Genomic DNA, 18,419 nt, shown 5'->3' with positions numbered 1-18,419 from the left:
GGACATTCAGAGACTTGTTCCAAAGCCGCTCATGCGTTGTCTAGGCTGTGCTTAGGGTTGTCGTCCCGTTGAAAACTGAACCTTCACCCCAGTCTGAGGTCCTGAGCCCTGTGGAGCAGGTTTTCATCAAGGATCTCTCTGTACTTTGACTGTTCATCTTTCCCTCAATCCTGACTAGTTTCCCAGTTCCTGCCGCTGAAAAACATCCCCACAGCGTGATGCTGCCACCCCCATGACTCACCGTAGGGATGGTGGCAGGTTTCCTCCAGACGTGACGCTTGGCTTTCAGGCCAAAGAGTTCAATCTTGGATTCATCAGACCAGAGAGTCATTTAGGTGCCTTTTGGCAAACTCCAAGTGGGCTATCATGTGCCTTTTACTGAGGATTGGCTTCCGTCTGGTCATTCTACCATAAAGACCTGATTGGTGAAGTCCTGCAAAGATGGTTGTCCTTCTGGAAGGTTCTCCCATCTCCACAGAGGAACTCTGGAGCTCTGTCAGAGTGACCATCGGGTTCTTGGTCACCTCCCTGACCAAGGCCCTTCTCCCCCGATTTCTCAGTTTGGCCTGGCGGCCAGCTCTAGGAAGAGTCTTGGTGGTTCCAAACTTCTTCTATTTAAGAATGGAGGCCACTGTGTTCTTGGGGACCTTCAATGCTGCAGAAATGTTTTGGTACCCCTCCCCAGATCTGTGCCTCGACACAATCCTGTCTCAGAGCGCTACGAAAAATTCCTTCGACCTCATGGCTTGATCTTTGCTCTGACGTGCACTGTCAACTGTGGGACCTTATATAGACAGGTGTGTGTGTGTGCCTTTCCAAATCATGTCCAATCAATTGAATTTACCACAGGTGGACTCCAATCAAGTTGTAGAAACATCTCAAGGATGATCAATGGAAACAGGATGCACATGAGCTCAATTTTGAGTCTCGTAGCAAAGGGTCTGAATACTTATGTAAATAAGGTATTTCAGTTTTTACGTTTTTAGAAAATGTGAAAAAATATCTAGCCTATTTGTCATTATGGGGTATTGTGTGTGTGTATATTGAGTAAAAAATAATAACATTTATTCATTTTTAGAACCAGGCTGTAATGTAAGAAAATGTGGAAAAATTGAAAGGGTCTGAACACTTTCTGAATGTACTGTAACCACTCTCCATATTTCCAAACATATTGGTGGCTGCATCATGTTATGGGAATGCTTGTAATTGTTAAGGACTGGGGAGTTTTTCAGGATAAAAAAAGATAAGGAATGGAGCTAAGTACAGGCAAAATCCTAGAGAAAAACCTGGTTTAGTCTCCTTTCCACCAGATTGCGAGATGAATTCACCTTTCAGCAGGACAATAACCTAAACACAAGGCCAAATCTACATCGGAGTTGCTTACCAAGAAGACAGTGAATGTTCCTGAGTGGCCAAGTTACAGTTTTGACGTAAATCTTCTTGAAAATCTATGGCAAGACCTGAAAATGGTTGTCTAGCAATGATCAACAACCAATTTGACAAAGCTTGAAGAATTTTGAAAAGAACAATGGGCAAATGTTGCACAATCCAGGTGGGGAAAGCTCTTAGACACTTACCCAGAAAGACTCACACCTGTGATCGCTGCCAAAGGCGATTCTAACATGGATTGACTCAGGGGGTTGAATGCTCATCTAATCAAGATATATTCGTTTTATTTTTCAATTGTTGTTCCACTTTAATATTACAGAGTATTTTGTGTAGATCGTATACAAAAGATGGCAATTAAATCCATTTTAATCCCACTTTGTAAAACAAAGTGGAAAAAGTCAAGGGATGTGAATGCTTTCTGAAGGCACTGTGTTCTGTGTCAGTGCATCTCTGATGTCAGGATATTGAGTTTCCCCAACTGCAACATTTCCTCTCATTACCGTTTCTGTTTTATCTTGAACATGTTCAATTCTGGCCCCGTTTTCAACCCTTTTTTCTTGCTCTTTAGATGAACACAGACACTTGGTTGGCATATCTGTTGTGAGAGGCAATCTCTCAGAGACATCTCAATATGTGTATTTTGAGATCATCAAATAAAACAACCTGAGAAAGATTTTTTTAATAGATTTAATTAATTAATTTAATTGAATACGTATAGCTAACTATGGTAGGAGACTATATCCTTCGTCAGCCCTCCACCGCTACCCTCCTGCTACGCCTACAGCACAGTCCCCTATATTGGCTCCTCCTGAGGGCCTTCAGTCTCTTCTGGAACCTGTCACTAGCCAGGATGTACAGCACTGGGTCCAGGCAGCTGCTCACACTACACATGGCCTCAAAGAATTCATAGGAGGCATAGAGGACGTGCACGTTGGCCGGAGTCACCTGGTCGTTGATCCTCATAAACACCAGGGTCATCATCATGACGTGGTAGGGCACGTAGGACACCACAAACACCAGCAGAGCGGCGGTGATGAGCATCAGGGGCTTCCCCACCCACTGACCCCCACCACCTCTCCTCTTCCCCCGAGGGAGGCCCCGTAAAACCCGCACCGTCATCCCATAGAAGGCCAGCATGACACTGAACGGCAAGGCGAAGCCCAATAGAGTCTTGATGATGGAGATGGTTTTGACAAAGACGAATGGACCCTGGATGTTGTCCATGCACACGGTCACGTTCCCCGGTCTCTGGAAGGCGAAGGTCACAAAGAGGTCGGGGATGCAGCCCAGGAAGAGGAAGATCCAGACGCAGGCGCAGCAGAGCTTGGCTTTACAAGCGTCCCACCACCTGAGGGAGCTGATGGGGTGCACGGTGCCGGCGTAGCGGTCGAAGCTGATCAGAGTGAGGAAGAAGATACTCCCGTAGATGTTGATGTTGAAGAAGATCTTCTTGAGCTGGCAGAAGATCTGGATGTCCCTGAGGAAGGGCCTCTGGAGGCTGAAGTAGATGGTGAAGGGCAGGGTGAGGGTCCAGGCTGAGTCACACAGGGCCAGGTTGAGTAGGAACACGTTGCTGGTGGACAGACTGCTGGTCCTCCTGAAGCAGGTATAGTTTAGCAACGCTGCCACGTTACCCAGGATGCCCAGGGGCAGGGCAAAGGTGAAGAGGACCAGGATGACGTAGCAGTACCACTGGCCATTCTCAAACCGACTGCAGAACACCTCCGATTGTTTCAGGGGCAGGAATGGCACTGTGTGGGCTGGGGAAAGACAACAGATGGCCATTTAAAAACATGTTGATTTCAAACAGCTTGTATTTACCCCAAAACATTACCTCTGTGTTGTGGGATGGGGCATTTTACAAGATCCCTTAATACAGTATAAAAACAAAAACAATCTATGTTTAGTAGTATTAAGGTTGGTCTTTCATGCCATATATAATTAATTTTTATTTCAATTGATCCACATCAAGGTTATTCTAGCCAAGGTTCAGCAAGGATATACCATTATCATAAATAGATGAATGTAGAGTTGCCTGCCTGCCTGCCTGTCTCTAAACCCTCTTAGCCCTATCCACCCCCTCAGTCGTGTGCCCAGTCACCAGGAAGTGACAGCCTGGCTGTTGTGCTGGGAATAATTAACCCTGGATTCCACTCCTATATGGAAACACATTGTTTGCCTTCAATCAGAGACTGGCTATTGAAGGGTAATGTCACCAATTCGGTGCCTTTTGGGAAGTTTAACTTTGTCCAAAAAAACGTTTGATTTCACCTAATTTTAACATTATTTTATAAAGATCACATGTTCAACTTCATAAACACGTTTTTCCCAGCTCGAGTGGTTAAATAAAAAAATGACTAGTATTTGCCTATTAAGTGCCAAATAAAGTAACGTTTGACCATAACAGGGTTGATGATTTAATCTTGAATCAGCCATGAAACCCCTTTTGACAGGGGGAATGGAAGCTTGTTGTGTGGGAGTATCAATGGAATGTAAGCTTCACAAAAAAAAGTGCAATTGTGAAAACATTTGTAGCCTGCTCGAACCACTCAGTTTTCTACTCCAAAACACCAGAAAATGGCCGAAAAGAGTAGGACCAGCTCACCTGCTTTTACACTATGATTTCACTATTAGATGTTCAATGTTTCTTTTGATAGAAAAAAGGAATAGTTTCACCATATTAAAAAGAGAGTTCAGTTCATGTAACAGGGATGACCATAAAATGAGGGACAGACGTAAATGAATCATTAATCACATTAAAGAAATAATAATCTTCAGGAATGACTTTGTCAAAGCAACAAAATAACTTGGGCTTTCCAATGATAGTGAAAACTTAGAGAAATGTTGAGCTTAAGTGGGTTAAATTCCTCCTTGAAGTCACAGAGGATGCACAGAGGGAATCTTTGCACTTTAGCAAGTTTTTATTCATAAAAAATTTGGATTTATTGAGTTCCCCATGTGGTGTATATTAAAGGGCACTTCATTTGATATATTAATGTAACGCTTTTAAAATTAAATATTGGTGCACAATTTCTACATAAAATACCAGAAGCCACTCTTTTTGTGGAATGACCCTTATGTTGACCACTCAAGCAGGTGACAATTACTTTGATCACATTTCAACAGACTGCCAGAAGAGTTTTCTATTTTCAGAGTTGCAAAGACAAGTTCTGATCTTCACGTGGCATACCCTAAAGGTTTTCACTATTGTGAGGCTTCTAAGTCATTTTTGTGTGGACATTTAACATTTTTATGGGGTCTTTCACACAAACCAAAACCTTTCCAAACATACTGAAAGACATTTGATAGAAAATTAAGATTATACCCATTCAAAAGACCACATTATACCATAAATACTGTTTTGGTGGCCACAAACTACAGTCATATTGGAAAACAATACAACGTGAATGTATCTGAATCGTAAAGTGAGTGTGAAATAATGAGCGTTCTTACCCTGTTTAAAAAGCAGAGAGTTATTGATGATTGGTATCATGATGACAGGAGAGACAGTGCTTGGGTCTCAGGTCTCCCTCAGTCAGTCAGTCAGTCAGAACACCTCCACCAGCTGTGTGCTTTTCATCAGTCTGGGGCTGTGACTCCCACTGTGTGTGTGTTTGATTGATTGCCTGCTCCAGTTTGTCAGGGTGTGTTTGTATTTTAGCTGTCTGGCACCAACGTGCCTGCTTGTTAACCGACAGGATTGGAGTGTTTTTTTTTCTTTCTTTCTCTCGCATCTTTTCAAATCCTGTTTTGGTGCCATGACCTTTGTTTAATGTGAAATTATAATTCATTATTTCACTGGTTTGCTAGATTTAAACAGTGGAAACCAACGTGGTCATGCGCATATCACATTTAACGATTTCCACATCACATTTAGATGGTGGTCAGTATGAATCCTGTATAATTGAAGAAGGAGCCCTTTTTTTTCTCCAATTCAGCATCAGTTCTGTCAGTTCTGTGGTACTATCACTATATCGCCACTAGATGGAGACAACCACACATATTTGAATTTTGATAGGAGACCAACATCTGGAGAAATGGAATTGTGTGTGTGTGCCTGTGTGCGTGCCTAGCTGAATGGTGTAGAAGTGGCTCATGAATCACTCGTTATCGGGCCTCTCTAAGGAGGGGAGGTGTGGTGACTCAAGGCAGTCCGCTGAATAATCTTGAATCACCCCTAGTTAAATCCTACACTGATTGGCTCCGAGAAGAGAGCTCGCCACCGTGCTAGCTGGCTGCGCTGGCGACTTTAAGAGTCAGATCTGCCGGTACACACGCTGCAGAGCTGGGGCTCATTGGCACTACAGGCAATTAAGTTCATCCGTGCAAACCAATTCAATTATGGAGCTGTGATGAACCTCGAAATACCACAAACCACACTAGCTAGGCACCTGCACATCGATGCATCTACCACTTCACAACTGTTTTGAATGGGGTTAAACACAATTTGGTTATAGGGAATGTAGCCAATTTAATCTCTTTGTTCTGTATGTAAATGGTATTCCACCTCTTCTTTGTACTATCTAATACAGTACATGGTGCTTTATGTAGTGGAGACCTCAATTTGTCTGCTGTATCAAAGGCTGTATAAGAATGCATTGCAGTATGAAAACCCAGGGCAACGCCTGAAGAGACAGAAGTGTCATTCATTATGGTCGTAAAACAGCATTCGGGGACTCCACCTCTCTGAGGTAGTCACAGCGGCTTTGGTTTTATGGGGAGAATGAGGTGAGCGAGCTGAGATTGAACAGCATGTAAGGCGTTCAGAGAGAGGGAGCAGGGCCTTGTGGTAATGGGGAAATAAATGGAGCAGTGGTGTCCTGTCTCAAACTTCTGAGTATTGACACAACAAAACACTACCCCCAGGGGCTGTAACTCTAAAAGAGCCTGACTGACTGGGGGAGACCAAAACAAAGATTTGTGCCTGAGAGCATGGTGCTGCTATGCTGGTATCGGCACTGGCTGAGGTTTCTTAAGAGGAACCAGAAGGAGAGAAAGCCTGCTGCTTGTGTTAGCAAAAGTACGGCCTCCCTGTGGGGAAAGAGGACTTGGGGTCAGGGCCAATGACACGGGACAGACTGGCATTGTACTGTATGAGCACCGAGCAGCAGGAGGGAGATAGAAAATGCTGTTATACACACTAGCTGCAGTTTGATTATACATATCCAATGGATTATCATTTTCTGTTTTGCAGGGACATTGGTTTAAGCCACTACTTGTAAAATGTGTATGATTAGTGTTGTGTTGTCATATGGATTATGTTGCCTGGTTGACATGTATTCCTATTATTGCCACAAATAACATTTAATCTGATGTAGATAGCTGTCAAAATGATACAAACTATGCACTTAGTTGATCATTTTGTGGGCAACGCAGTCCATCCTTGCATTAGCAAAAACCGATCGATTCATTCAAATCCAAAAGAACAGTGGTGTAATGAAATTTCATAAACTGTATAGAGGAACTCTGGCACCAGAGGCCTGCTGTGATTATGTATTCAGGGCAGAAGGTGGACTATCTGAATCAATCTCATGCTCTAGCAGAGAGATCTTTCCTAGTAATTTGATTCCCAACCAGAAGAATGGAAAAACACCACAGGTCATAAATGTCTGCATAATCAATCTAATCATGCTGAACTGTCCTCGTGGAACACAAGCCAGGCAGCATCAGAGGACTTGGAACACAACAGGGTCTCAGTCAGATTGCTGAAAAGAGTTTGTGGAAAACATGATGTGGTCTGTGATTTACCAAAGAGCACCGACCAGTGATATTCTCTGACTTTATGTACTAAACAGGTACCATTTTAGAACACTCAGTTCATTTGGCAAGGCTTAGTTTATCACCAAAATAAATTGCAGTAAAAATCTGTTTTGAAAGGAGGACATAGCGCTTCAGAATGGTCTTTAATCAACTATTGAATTTGAAACAGGGGAATTACTATCAGAATCCAAATGAATGAATCAAAGATTAAAAATGTCAATCCCTCAGCCATAGTAATAACAGGCAGTATCTGCTCTGTTCAGAATCACTAGAAGCAGTAGACAAGGAGATCCAATTGTATTATCCATGGAACCTCTGGCCCAGGGAATGCATCAATCGAAGGAAATAACACCAATTTCTCTCAAATCTACTGACAATTTCATTTCATTATACACAGACAATATTTTACTCTATCTAGACAATGTATCTCAATTGCTCCCAAACACATTGAAGATCATATATACATCTAGCTTAATCTCAAAGTCTAAAATTCATCTAACCATGTTAGTGCTACTGCCTCTCAAGACCCCGATTGAGGACGGACTCCATCTCTACTTATGGAAGCCCAATCGTTTCCCATTTTAAATATTTGGGAGTAGATATAGTTCCTTCATTAGATAAAACCATTGCCAGAAACTTTAACAGAACTCTCAAGTAATTTCAATCTGAACTCAATAGATGGACAAAATATCCCAGTTACTTTAACCTGAAGAATATCTATTGTCAAAATGGATATTGCCACGGCTGAATTTCTGTAGGTCAATTCTTCCAATGGCTCATTCTTCTGGCTATTGAGATAAAATTCATAGTGCGATTTTAAAATCTACAGTTGAAGTCGGAAGTTTACATACACTTAGGTTGGAGTCATTACTCATTTTTCAACCACTTCACTAATTTCTTGTTAACAAACTATAGTTTTGGCAAGTCGGTTAGGACATCTACTTTGTGCATGACACAAGTAATTTTTCCAACAATTGTTTACAGACAGATTATTTAACTTATAATTTACTGTATCACAATTCCAGTGGGTCAGACGTTTACATACACTAAGTTGACTGTGCCTTTAAACAGCTTGGAAAATTCCAGAAAATGATGTCATGGCTTTAGAAGCTTCTGATAGGCTAATTGACATAATTTGAGTCAATTGGAGGTGTACCTGTGAATGTATTTCAGGGCCTACCTTCAAACTCCGTGCCTCTTTGCTTGACATCATGGAAAAATCAAAAGAAATCAGCCAAGACCACAGAAAAAAAATGGTAGACCTACACAAGTCTGGTTCGTCCTTGGGAGCAATTTCCAAATGCCTGAAGGTACCACATTCATCTGTACAAACAATAGTATGCAAGTATAAACACCATGGGACCACCCAGCCGTCATACCGCTCAGGAAGGAGATGCGTTCTGTGTTCGAGAGATGAACGTACTTTGGTGCGAAGTGCAAATCAATCCCAGAACAACAGCAAAGGACCTTGTGAAGATGCTGGAGGAAACAGGTACAAAAGTATCTATATCCACAGTAAAACAAGTCCTATATCGACATAACCTGAAAAGCCGCTCAGCAAGGAAGAAGCCACTGCTCCAAAACCGCCATAAAAAAGCCAGACTACGGTTTGCAACTGCACATGGGGACAAAGATCGTACTTTTTGGAGAAATGTCCTCTGGTCTGATGAAACAAAAATAGAACTGTTTGGCCATAATGACCATCGTTATGTTTGGAGGAAAAAGGGGGAGGCTTGCAAGCCAAAGAGCACCATCCCAACCGTGAAGCACGGGGGTGGCAGCATCATGTTGTGGGAGTGCTTTGCTGCAGGGGGACTGGTGCACTTCACAAAATAGATGACATTATGAGGAAGGAAAATTATGTAGATATATTGAAGCAACATCTCAAGACATCAGTCAGGAAGTTAAAGCTTGGTCACAAATGGGTCTTCCAAATGGACAATGACCCCAAGCATACTTCCAAAGTTGTGGCAAAATGGCTTAAGGACTGCAAAGTCAAGGTATTGGAGTGGCCATCACAAAGCCCTGACCTCAATCCTATAGAACATTTGTGGGCAGAACTGAAAAAGCTTGTGTGAGCTAGTTACACCAGCTCTGTCAGGAGGAATGGGCCAAAATTCACCCAACTTATTGTGGGAAGCTTGTGGAAGACTACCCGAAATGTTTGACCCAAGTTAAACAATTTGAAGGCAATGCTACCAAATACTAATTGAGTGTATGTAAACTTCTGACCCACTGGGAATGTGATGAAGGAAATAAAAGCTGAAATAAATCATTCTCTCTACTATTATTCTGACATTTCACATTCTTAAAATAAAGTGGTGATCCTAACTGACCTAAGACAGGGAATTTTTACTAGGATTAAATGTCAGGAATTGTGAAAAACTGAGTTTAAATGTATTTGGCTAAGGTGTATTTCATTTCCGACTTCAACTGTATATGGCAAGGTAAAAGATCCCAGATAAAATGAATAAGTATACAAAGAGGGAAAGACGGAAGAGGACTATCTGTACAAAACTTTAAATTGTATTTCCAGGCTTTAGCATTTCACCCCATCCTAAATTGGTTTAGACATGACTCTTCTGGCTGAGTATTGAGCAAAATATTGTGTGTCCTATTGCCCTGGAAGAGTGGTCTTCACTGATATATCCCGTAAACTACTTTTTGATCCTATTATTGCTCACAATCTCTATTTGGCGCAAAGTTGAATAACAATGTAACTGGGAATCAAAATGGCATGCCCATGCTCCAATATGTCACAATAATGCCTTGAGGCCTTTTGCACCCCTCCAATGGTCCAAATGCGGAATCCATACCCTTATCAATAACATGGACAGTAATGGTTTTAGAACATTCCAAGATTTGAAAGATACATACACATTACTAGGCAACAAATTTGTTATATTAAATATTTTAGGTCAGCTATGCTGGCCTATGGAGTCCCTTGGGAAACCCAACTACAGAAACATCCAATGATGGGATGTATAAATAAATAATCTGGGCTCCCGAAAGCACTGATCTCTATAATATATAAACAACTTTGGAAAGCTCACATTCTGAGCTAACCATTAAAAAAGTATGGCCCACAGATGTAATTGAAAAATATGACCTTGGTATCCTGTAATCCAGACTATCAATTGTTCACAGACTGTATTTAACACCAGAAAACAGTTTTAAGATGAAATTGACCCTAACTGTTCTCTGTGTCCCCTAAATCAGGTAGACACAGGGAGTTCAGGTATGCACAAGTAGTACCTTGCAGTTAAATGCTTCTGGGGAAAAGTTACAAAATTCATTTGGAAGTGCATGAATTGAAATATTCAATGCTTACCGTCTATTATGTTACTTAACGTTGATAGCCCCTTGAATCTCAGAGAAGATTACTGCTGGCAGGCAGCACTCTAGCGAAAAATATGTTGGCCCTAAGATGGCTGGCTATCTTTATATGGATTTATTATATTTTTTTGGGAACCTGTAACTCTGGAACAAAAAGAAAGAAAAATGACAAAACAAAATAAAAAGTTGGTCACAAAAAAGAATGATCTTTAATCATCATTACAATACTTAAATGGTGAGTTTCTAACAGATGGAATGGTTTCTGATGTCTATGAACATAGCTCATTCTTTCATCATATGTCCTGGTTCAGCAGACAGACATGGGTTGCATCTAAAATGGTACCCTATTCCCAATTCCCTACCAGGGCGCCCTGGTAAAAAGTACCCTGGTCAAAAGTAGTGCATTATATAGGGAACAGTGTGCCATTTGGGACACAGCCACTGACTGACTGAGGGAATAGACTGCCCTGTGAATGGAGCCTGCCACTGAACAGGTGTCTTCTCCTCATGCCCTCATATAGGTCGTTATCTGCGTCTGAAAATGTTCCGTGAGGATCACGGCTCCTGGATGACCATGTTCTTCAGCACCATCCTCTTCCTCTTCATCTTCTCACACATCTACAACCTGATCCTCCTGATGGCAGGAAGCATGGGGTAAGCCACTCAATGTCTCATCCGTCTCTCTCATTCTCTCACTGCTTTCATTTGTTAGAACCTCTCCCTCTCTTTCTCTCTCTCTCTTTGAGTTAACCATGTGATAGATCAAACGTCTCACCTGAGCGGAGGCTCAGTCTCAGTCCGATCAATCACGTCGAGACTTTGAGTCGGGGTTGGAGGAGATGGAGTGAAGGGAGGGCACCTGAAAGCTCACCTTCAGCACCACCATAACACTTCAATGATGATCAGGTTGGCCATCTTGGTTTATTGATTACATCAGTCAAGATGGCTTCCTCTTTACCTTCTACTCTACTGGTTTACCTACACTTAGTGGGTAACCAGCTGCAGAGCTATGTCAGTCACACACATCAAGCCAGTGACAGGAATCCATTTGAGCATTTTGATGTGGCAGTCAGTCTGAGATAGAAAATGTATCCTTTTATCCAGCCAGCTGCGAGGTCGAGGGCTTATGATTTACCATGCGTTTGTTTTGGTTGTATAACATTCACATGGCACAAGCTGTTGCTAACACAAGCTGTTGCTAACACAAGCTATTGCTAACACAAATTGCTAACACAAGCTATTGCTAACACAAGCTATTGCTAACACAAGCTATTGCTAACACAAGCTATTGCTAAAACAAGCTGTGATTTGAAGTAGCCTGGGCCATAATAAGATCGGTCATGTAACGCATTTCAATAGCAACAAAAACTCCACCATCCATAAGGTTGGACAAGCCGGTTAATATTGCCAGCGGTAAGGTGTTGTTGTTCTATACAGGGGAGGGGGATATGCTTGTATAATCAGGCTATCAGTCACACTGGCCAGAGCTGTGACAGTGACATCCATCATGTCTGCTCTTTCTGGTTGATTGAGGAAGGGAACCGCAAAGACTCATGGCTGAGCAGCGCAGCAAGTCCGATGATACGATAAATGTTGCCCGCTCAGGAAAAAGTTACATTTACAGTCTCTCTGAGTGTGTCTGTCACAAAGATGATTTCTCTTTACCACTCTCCTATTTCATGCTTTCACATGTCCGATATAGTGCCTGTACTGCCTTGAGCAGTGACAGAAGTGTGTCTGTGTATGTCTATGGGAGGGCTGGGCGATATTCTTTTTTCTTTTTTTGTAGTATGCTGGTATTGGTTTGTTTTATGAGTCTGAACAATAAAAGTTCTAAATATGTTTTATGAGTAGTGTGTGAGCCTTGAATGGCAACAAATGAATGAATTCTATGTGATTTTAATGGGCTTTCTCCATTTTGATGGTTTTAATACTAACAGTGAACTAGTGCAATTTGTTGAACTTTTCATTTCATTCAGCACTGTATCAAAATATTGTTATAGACTGTATTGTAAAAAATCCAGTATACACTGAGTGTACAAAACATTAAGAACATAATATTGAGTTGCATGACCCTGGTCAGGTGTTCATAATAATTTGTACACTCAGTGTATATCACCCAGCCTTAGTCTATTGGATGTGTGATCTAATAGCTGCTGTCTTGACATCTTTACCATATTTTGGTGGCCATCTTTCTGTTGGAGTCTGAGAGCATGTCATCCTACTACACCATGGGAATAATCACTTATTGCTCACTGTGAGTGATGGAGCCTAAGCACTAAAAGAACAGGGATACGGTGCAGACATAACGAGCTAGGCACTTTCAATTGGTCATGTCAACTAGACATAACAATGAATAGTCCTTCAGGCATTTCAAAGTGCCTCTGAAATGAGCGCTCCAATGACATTACCTAGCCATTTCAGGCTGTAAGCGTCTAATTAGAAAGATAGATGGTGCTGTTGTAAAGCAAGTGAACGCATCCAGCCATCAGCCCGCCAAGAGGCAGTAGGAGCCATCAGCCCGCCAAGAGGCAGTAGGAGCCATCAGCCCGCCAAGAGGCAGTAGGAGCCATCAGCCCGCCAAGAAGCAGTAGGAGCCATCAGCCCGCCAAGAGGCAGTAGGAGCCATCAGCCCGCCAAGAGGCAGTAGGAGCCATCAGCCCGCCAAGAGGCAGTAGGAGCCAGCAGCCCGCCCTTTCTCTGCTCTACTCCTCTACTTTTTCTCATGACTGTTCTGTTCTGTTCCCTGCTCCTCCTCTGTGTTTTCAGAAGGCCAGGGCTCTGCCAGAGACGATTAGTGTTTACATCTCTGTTGAAGACGGACCTGTAAGAGCAGTGTTTTCACACTCTGCCAGGCAGGACCGGGATGCACCTCAGATGAGATGGGCTCGAGGCTCTGAATGGAGCCAATGCAGCAATTATCCGAGAGGGGAGGGAAGGAGAGAAGGAGGAGGAAGGATGGTGCAGTAAAACTTAAGTCTTTTGATCCGTGTCCAAATCCTTTCTGCATCCATCTTTCCCGTTCCTTCCCTCAATATGAGGTGGTTGTAATTTTACTGAGGCAAAGCATAAAAGAGAAGTACTATAACATCCCTCTGTGGTGTTTAGGATAGGAAGCCTCTGGGTGGGAATGAATGCTATTTTCCCTTTTCTTTTTTGTTCACAGAGGACAAGGAACAGTTAGTGCCAAGACTCTGTAAAGTCTATCTGCTGGCACTGGTCTACCTCAGAATAATTATGTCTTTGAGAAAACACACCATGAAGCCTTGCGCTCTGCAGCCAACCGCGATGGAGCGCTGCGGGAGACGTTGCTCTGCTGGTCTGCCCCCACATACCACATATTGTTCCCATCTCACACCCATCTGAAGAAGTCCGTGTGTGTGTGGCTGTGGGGGAGGTGTGTCTGTCTCCTGCTATCTCTCTGACCTGTCACTGTGTGCTGTCCCTGACCCCAAGCTCATTGAGATACTTTCATTTCTTGGACCTTTCAGACTGCACTGAGCTTGATTCAACGGCAGGAATATATTCACTAGAAATGACCTATTATTACTTATTCAAATCGAGTCATAAAAAAAGATGCTAAATGATGAGAGCGACATGTCTTTACCTCAATGTTAAATGTGTCCATCAGGATTTAGAGCTGTCCAGACTAGGGATTAACATGGGTAACCAGGATCAGGATTTAGAGCTGTCCAGACTAGGGATTAACATGGGTAACCAGGACCAGGATTTAGAGCTGTCCAGACTAGGGATTAACATGGGTTACCAGGACCAGGATTTAGAGCTGTCCAGACTAGGGATTAACATGGGTAACCAGGATCAGGATTTAGAGCTGTCCAGACTAGGGATTAACATGGGTTACCAGGACCAGGATTTAGAGCTGTCCAGACTAGGGATTAACATGGGTTACCAGGATCAGGATTTAGAGCTGTCCAGACTAGGGATTTAACATGGGTAACCAGGATCAGGATTTAGAGCTGTCCAGACTAGAGATTAACATGGGTAACCAGGATCAGGATTTAGAGCTGTCCAGACTAGGGATTTAACACGGGTGACTAGGACCAGGATTTAGAGCTGTCCAGACTAGGGATTTAACATGGGTAACCAGGACCAGGATTTAGAGCTGTCCAGACTAGGGATTAACATGGGTAACCAGGACTCATGATTTAGAGCTGTCCAGACTAAGGATTTAACATGGGCAACCAGGATCAGGATTTAGAGCTGTCCAGACTAGGGATTAACATGGGTAACCAGGATCAGGATTTAGAGCTGTCCAGACTAGGGATTAACATGGGTAACCAGGATCAGGATTTAGAGCTGTCCAGACTAGGGATTTAACATGGGTGACCAGGACCAGGATTTAGAGCTGTCCAGACTAGGGATTAACATGGGTAACCAGGACCAGGATTTAGAGCTGTCCAGACTAGGGATTAACATGGGTAACCAGGATCAGGATTTAGAGCTGTCCAGACTAGGGATTTAACATGGGTAACCAGGATCAGGATTTAGAGCTGTCCAGACTAGGGATTAACATGGGTAACCAGGATCAGGATTTAGAGCTGTCCAGACTAGAGGATTTAACATGGGTAACCAGGATCAGGATTTAGAGCTGTCCAGACTAGGGATTAACATGGGTAACCAGGATCCTGGAACTGTCGCGGGAACACTCTTCACATTTCCCGAAAAAATGTACAGGACACCCTACAGTAGGCCTATAGTTTAAAAGAATGTGTGCCTCTTTGAGCTGTAATTGTGACTCTTTAGACAGTCACAAATTTGATAGACCTATGCACAATTCACAGACATTAAAATCTGCTGACAATTCAGAGGCATGAGGGAAAATTATATCTTCTCCTGTCTTAGAGCCTAGGCAATTTTCCTATCAAGACCCAATCCTATTGAAACCCACAATCCTGACTCCTGTCTCGCATGAAAATTCCTAACTAGGTTGTAATCTTTAATATTTGCATCATGTTTTTGGACATACTCACCCTTCTGCTCGTGGGATGCCTTCCTCATATGACCCAGCTTCCCTGTCAGCTGAGTGAGGAGGAGGGTGAGAGAGTGAGAGAGTGAGAGAGTGAGAGATTTCACTCTTGTTTATTGTCTACTTCACTTGCTTTGGCATTGTTAACATATGTTTCCCATGCCAGTAAAGCCCATGAATTGAATTGAGAGAGAATTTTTTTAAAACATAGACCTACAAAACATTAAGAACACCTGCTATTTCTATGACATAGACTGACCAGGTGAAAGCTATGATCCCTTTTGATGTCACTTAAATCCACTTCAATCAGTGTAGATGAAGGGGAGGAGAATTTTAAGCCATGAGACAATTGAGACATGGATTGTGTATGTATGCCATTCAGAGGGTGAATGGGCAAGTCATAAGATTTAAGTGCTTTTGAACAGGGTATGTTAGTAGGTGCCAGGGTTTTTCACGCTCAACAGTTTCCCTTGTGTATCAAGAACGGTCAACCACCCAAAGGACATCCAGCCAACTTGACACAACTGTGGGAAGCATTGAAGTCAACATGGGCCAGCATCCCTGTGGAACACTTTCGACACCTTGTTAGAGGCCATGCCCCAACGTTCGAGGCTGTGCAACTCAATATTAGGAAAGAGCCTAATGTTTTGTACACTCAGTGTATATTAGGCCTATGCAAATCAACCAATGTCTTCATGGTCCTCTTCCTCAACATCCTGGTCTGCTATGAGCCTGACCTTATCAGAGCTGTCAGCAGCCTCCTCTGTAGGGACTCCAGTAAGTGTACCTGCCTTTGTCTCCATCCATCTTTACCAATACAAAATATATAACCTTATATTGTAATTAGTTGCCTCGTTTCATAAATCCATAAGGAGTACTATAAAAAAACGTTTTGAGTCGCTGAAGGGCTGTAGACTAACCAGATTGACCTTATTTGACTTGCACCAAACACCTTCACAATTTGCTCGTGTCTAGATAGGCTCATCCATCACATGGGATGTGTCTGCAGAGTTGTGTCAATGAGGTGGTTGGTTTTCAATTGACTAAAACTTATCATGTGGTTTGTGCAGGCTGAAATATGTCCATTGGGATGCTGTCGGAGACTTTTAAATTTTTGCAGCAAGCACGGTAACAAGCAGTCGTTGTTACACCCCTATAATTACAGACTGCAATTACCACCAGTTACATGTTGTTACAGTGTAACTATGAATGATTACAATTAAACACAATACCTGTTACAGTGTAATTACATATGTGATTGCACTGTAATAACGACCCCTTGAAATTAAGCGTTACCTTTTTTAATATAACTTTCAGATTAGGGAGCTGTTTGCATGAAAGCAGAGCAGTGCGACCGCCCAGGGAGTTTGATGCCCTTCACTGGCGCTCGGTCACGCAGCCCAATCCCATTCTGACATCTTACGCCACCATTACCGGCAGAAAGAAGACCCTAATTAGGCAGTGTTATTGCATTAAGACAGCCCAGTGTGTGGCTCCTCTCACATTAATCATGTCTAATGTGGATGAGCGGGGACTCTGCTGGAGCCAGGCGACACCACTGCATGGGACGGAAGGAGGGGGGGGGGGGGGGGCTGGCTGCGTGGCTCTTTTTCTCCTCACCCTTTAGAGGGGGGAGAGGGGGATGAAGGGACTAGAGGCAGATGACTGCAGCCACCCACTTGACTGAGCAGGGTTATAGCAACACATAAGAGCCTTGTCTCTGTTTACCACCATCATTCTGTGTTCCTCTGTGCAAGTCCCTGTCTGATTGTCTGTCTGTCTGTCTGTCTGTCTGTCTAGCTGAGCGGGCGTAATGCCAGAGACTTATTTAAAAGGCAGAATAAATGGCATGTTATGGTATTTATGTTCCCTCCTGTTGATCGCACTGAGAGAGATGGGAGAGATTCCCGGAGTACTGGCGGCGTGACAGAGCAAACATGACCATGAGCAGGGGGTGGAGAGACATCGATGCTAAGTGTGCACCATGAACTGCTGCTCATGTTGTTGTGGTAAATAAAACGCACAAACTCTCACTATTACTCTTTCTTTCTCTCTTTCTCACATGCACCTATAAAACAGCTTTGTTTATTTGCATTGACCCCCCCTTTTCTATGCTGCTGCTACTCGCTGTTTATTATCTATGTATAGTCACTTAAAAAAAAAAATATATATATATATATATATATATATATATAACTATATATAACTAGGCAAGTCAGTTAAGAGCAAATTCTTATTTACAATGACATCCTAGGAACAGTGGGTTAACTGCCTTGTTCAGGAGCAGAACAACAGATTTTTACCTTGTCGACTCGGGGATTTGATTTAGCAACCTTTCGGTTACTGGCCCAATGCTCTAAACGTTAGGCTACCTTCTTTACCCCTACCTACATGTACATAATTACCTCAATTACCTCAACTAACCTGTGCCCCCGCACATTTACTCGGTACCGGCACCTCCTGTATAAAACATTTTCTTAACTCCTATTTGTCTTAAAACTGCATTGTTGGTTAAGGGCTTAAGGGCTTGTAAGTAAGCATTTCACGGTAAGGTTTACACCTGTTGTATTCGGCGCATGTGACCAAATAAAATTTGATTTGATTTGAAAGAGGTTACAGATTCTACCACAGAGACAGACAGTTCTGGCATTACCTCAGCATTATCAGCTCAGCTTCTCCTGCTGTTATCTGGGACAGAGGGATGGGCCTCACTGGGAGTTGGCTTCTAACAGGTCATCCTCATTCAGAGACATACAGACAGCTACTGTCAACAGAACAACGCAGTAACCTTGACAACTGTGTCAGGACGTCCATTGGGAATTGCAAATGGGAAAACGCCTAACACAGTGTCAGTTTGTGTCTGTGCAGTTTTGCAAGGACTGTGCCATAAATTCTTTGACAATTTTCCATAAAATATGATTTAAAAAAACTTGCACTGAAATGTCTA

The 18,419-nt window shown here is 42.8% G+C and overlaps 1 protein-coding gene across 1 annotated transcript in view; it reads left to right on the top strand.

Annotated features, from left to right (window-relative positions):
- Positions 1-18,419, top strand: part of LOC106560971 (transmembrane protein 117) — a 60,402-nt gene that overhangs the window by 14,337 nt on the left and 27,646 nt on the right. The window contains exon 3 of the mRNA XM_014124460.3: positions 11,007-11,139. Coding sequence (XP_013979935.1) covers positions 11,007-11,139 — 133 coding nt within the window. The remainder of the gene's footprint in view (positions 1-11,006; positions 11,140-18,419) is intronic.

This window comes from Salmo salar, chromosome 10 (assembly GCF_965601325.2).
Source record: "Salmo salar chromosome 10, fSalSal1, whole genome shotgun sequence".
In the NCBI taxonomy this organism is placed as follows: Eukaryota; Metazoa; Chordata; class Actinopteri; order Salmoniformes; family Salmonidae; genus Salmo; species Salmo salar.
Note: the sequence above shows the minus strand (reverse complement) of the source record. Positions and strands in the feature narration are given on the sequence as shown.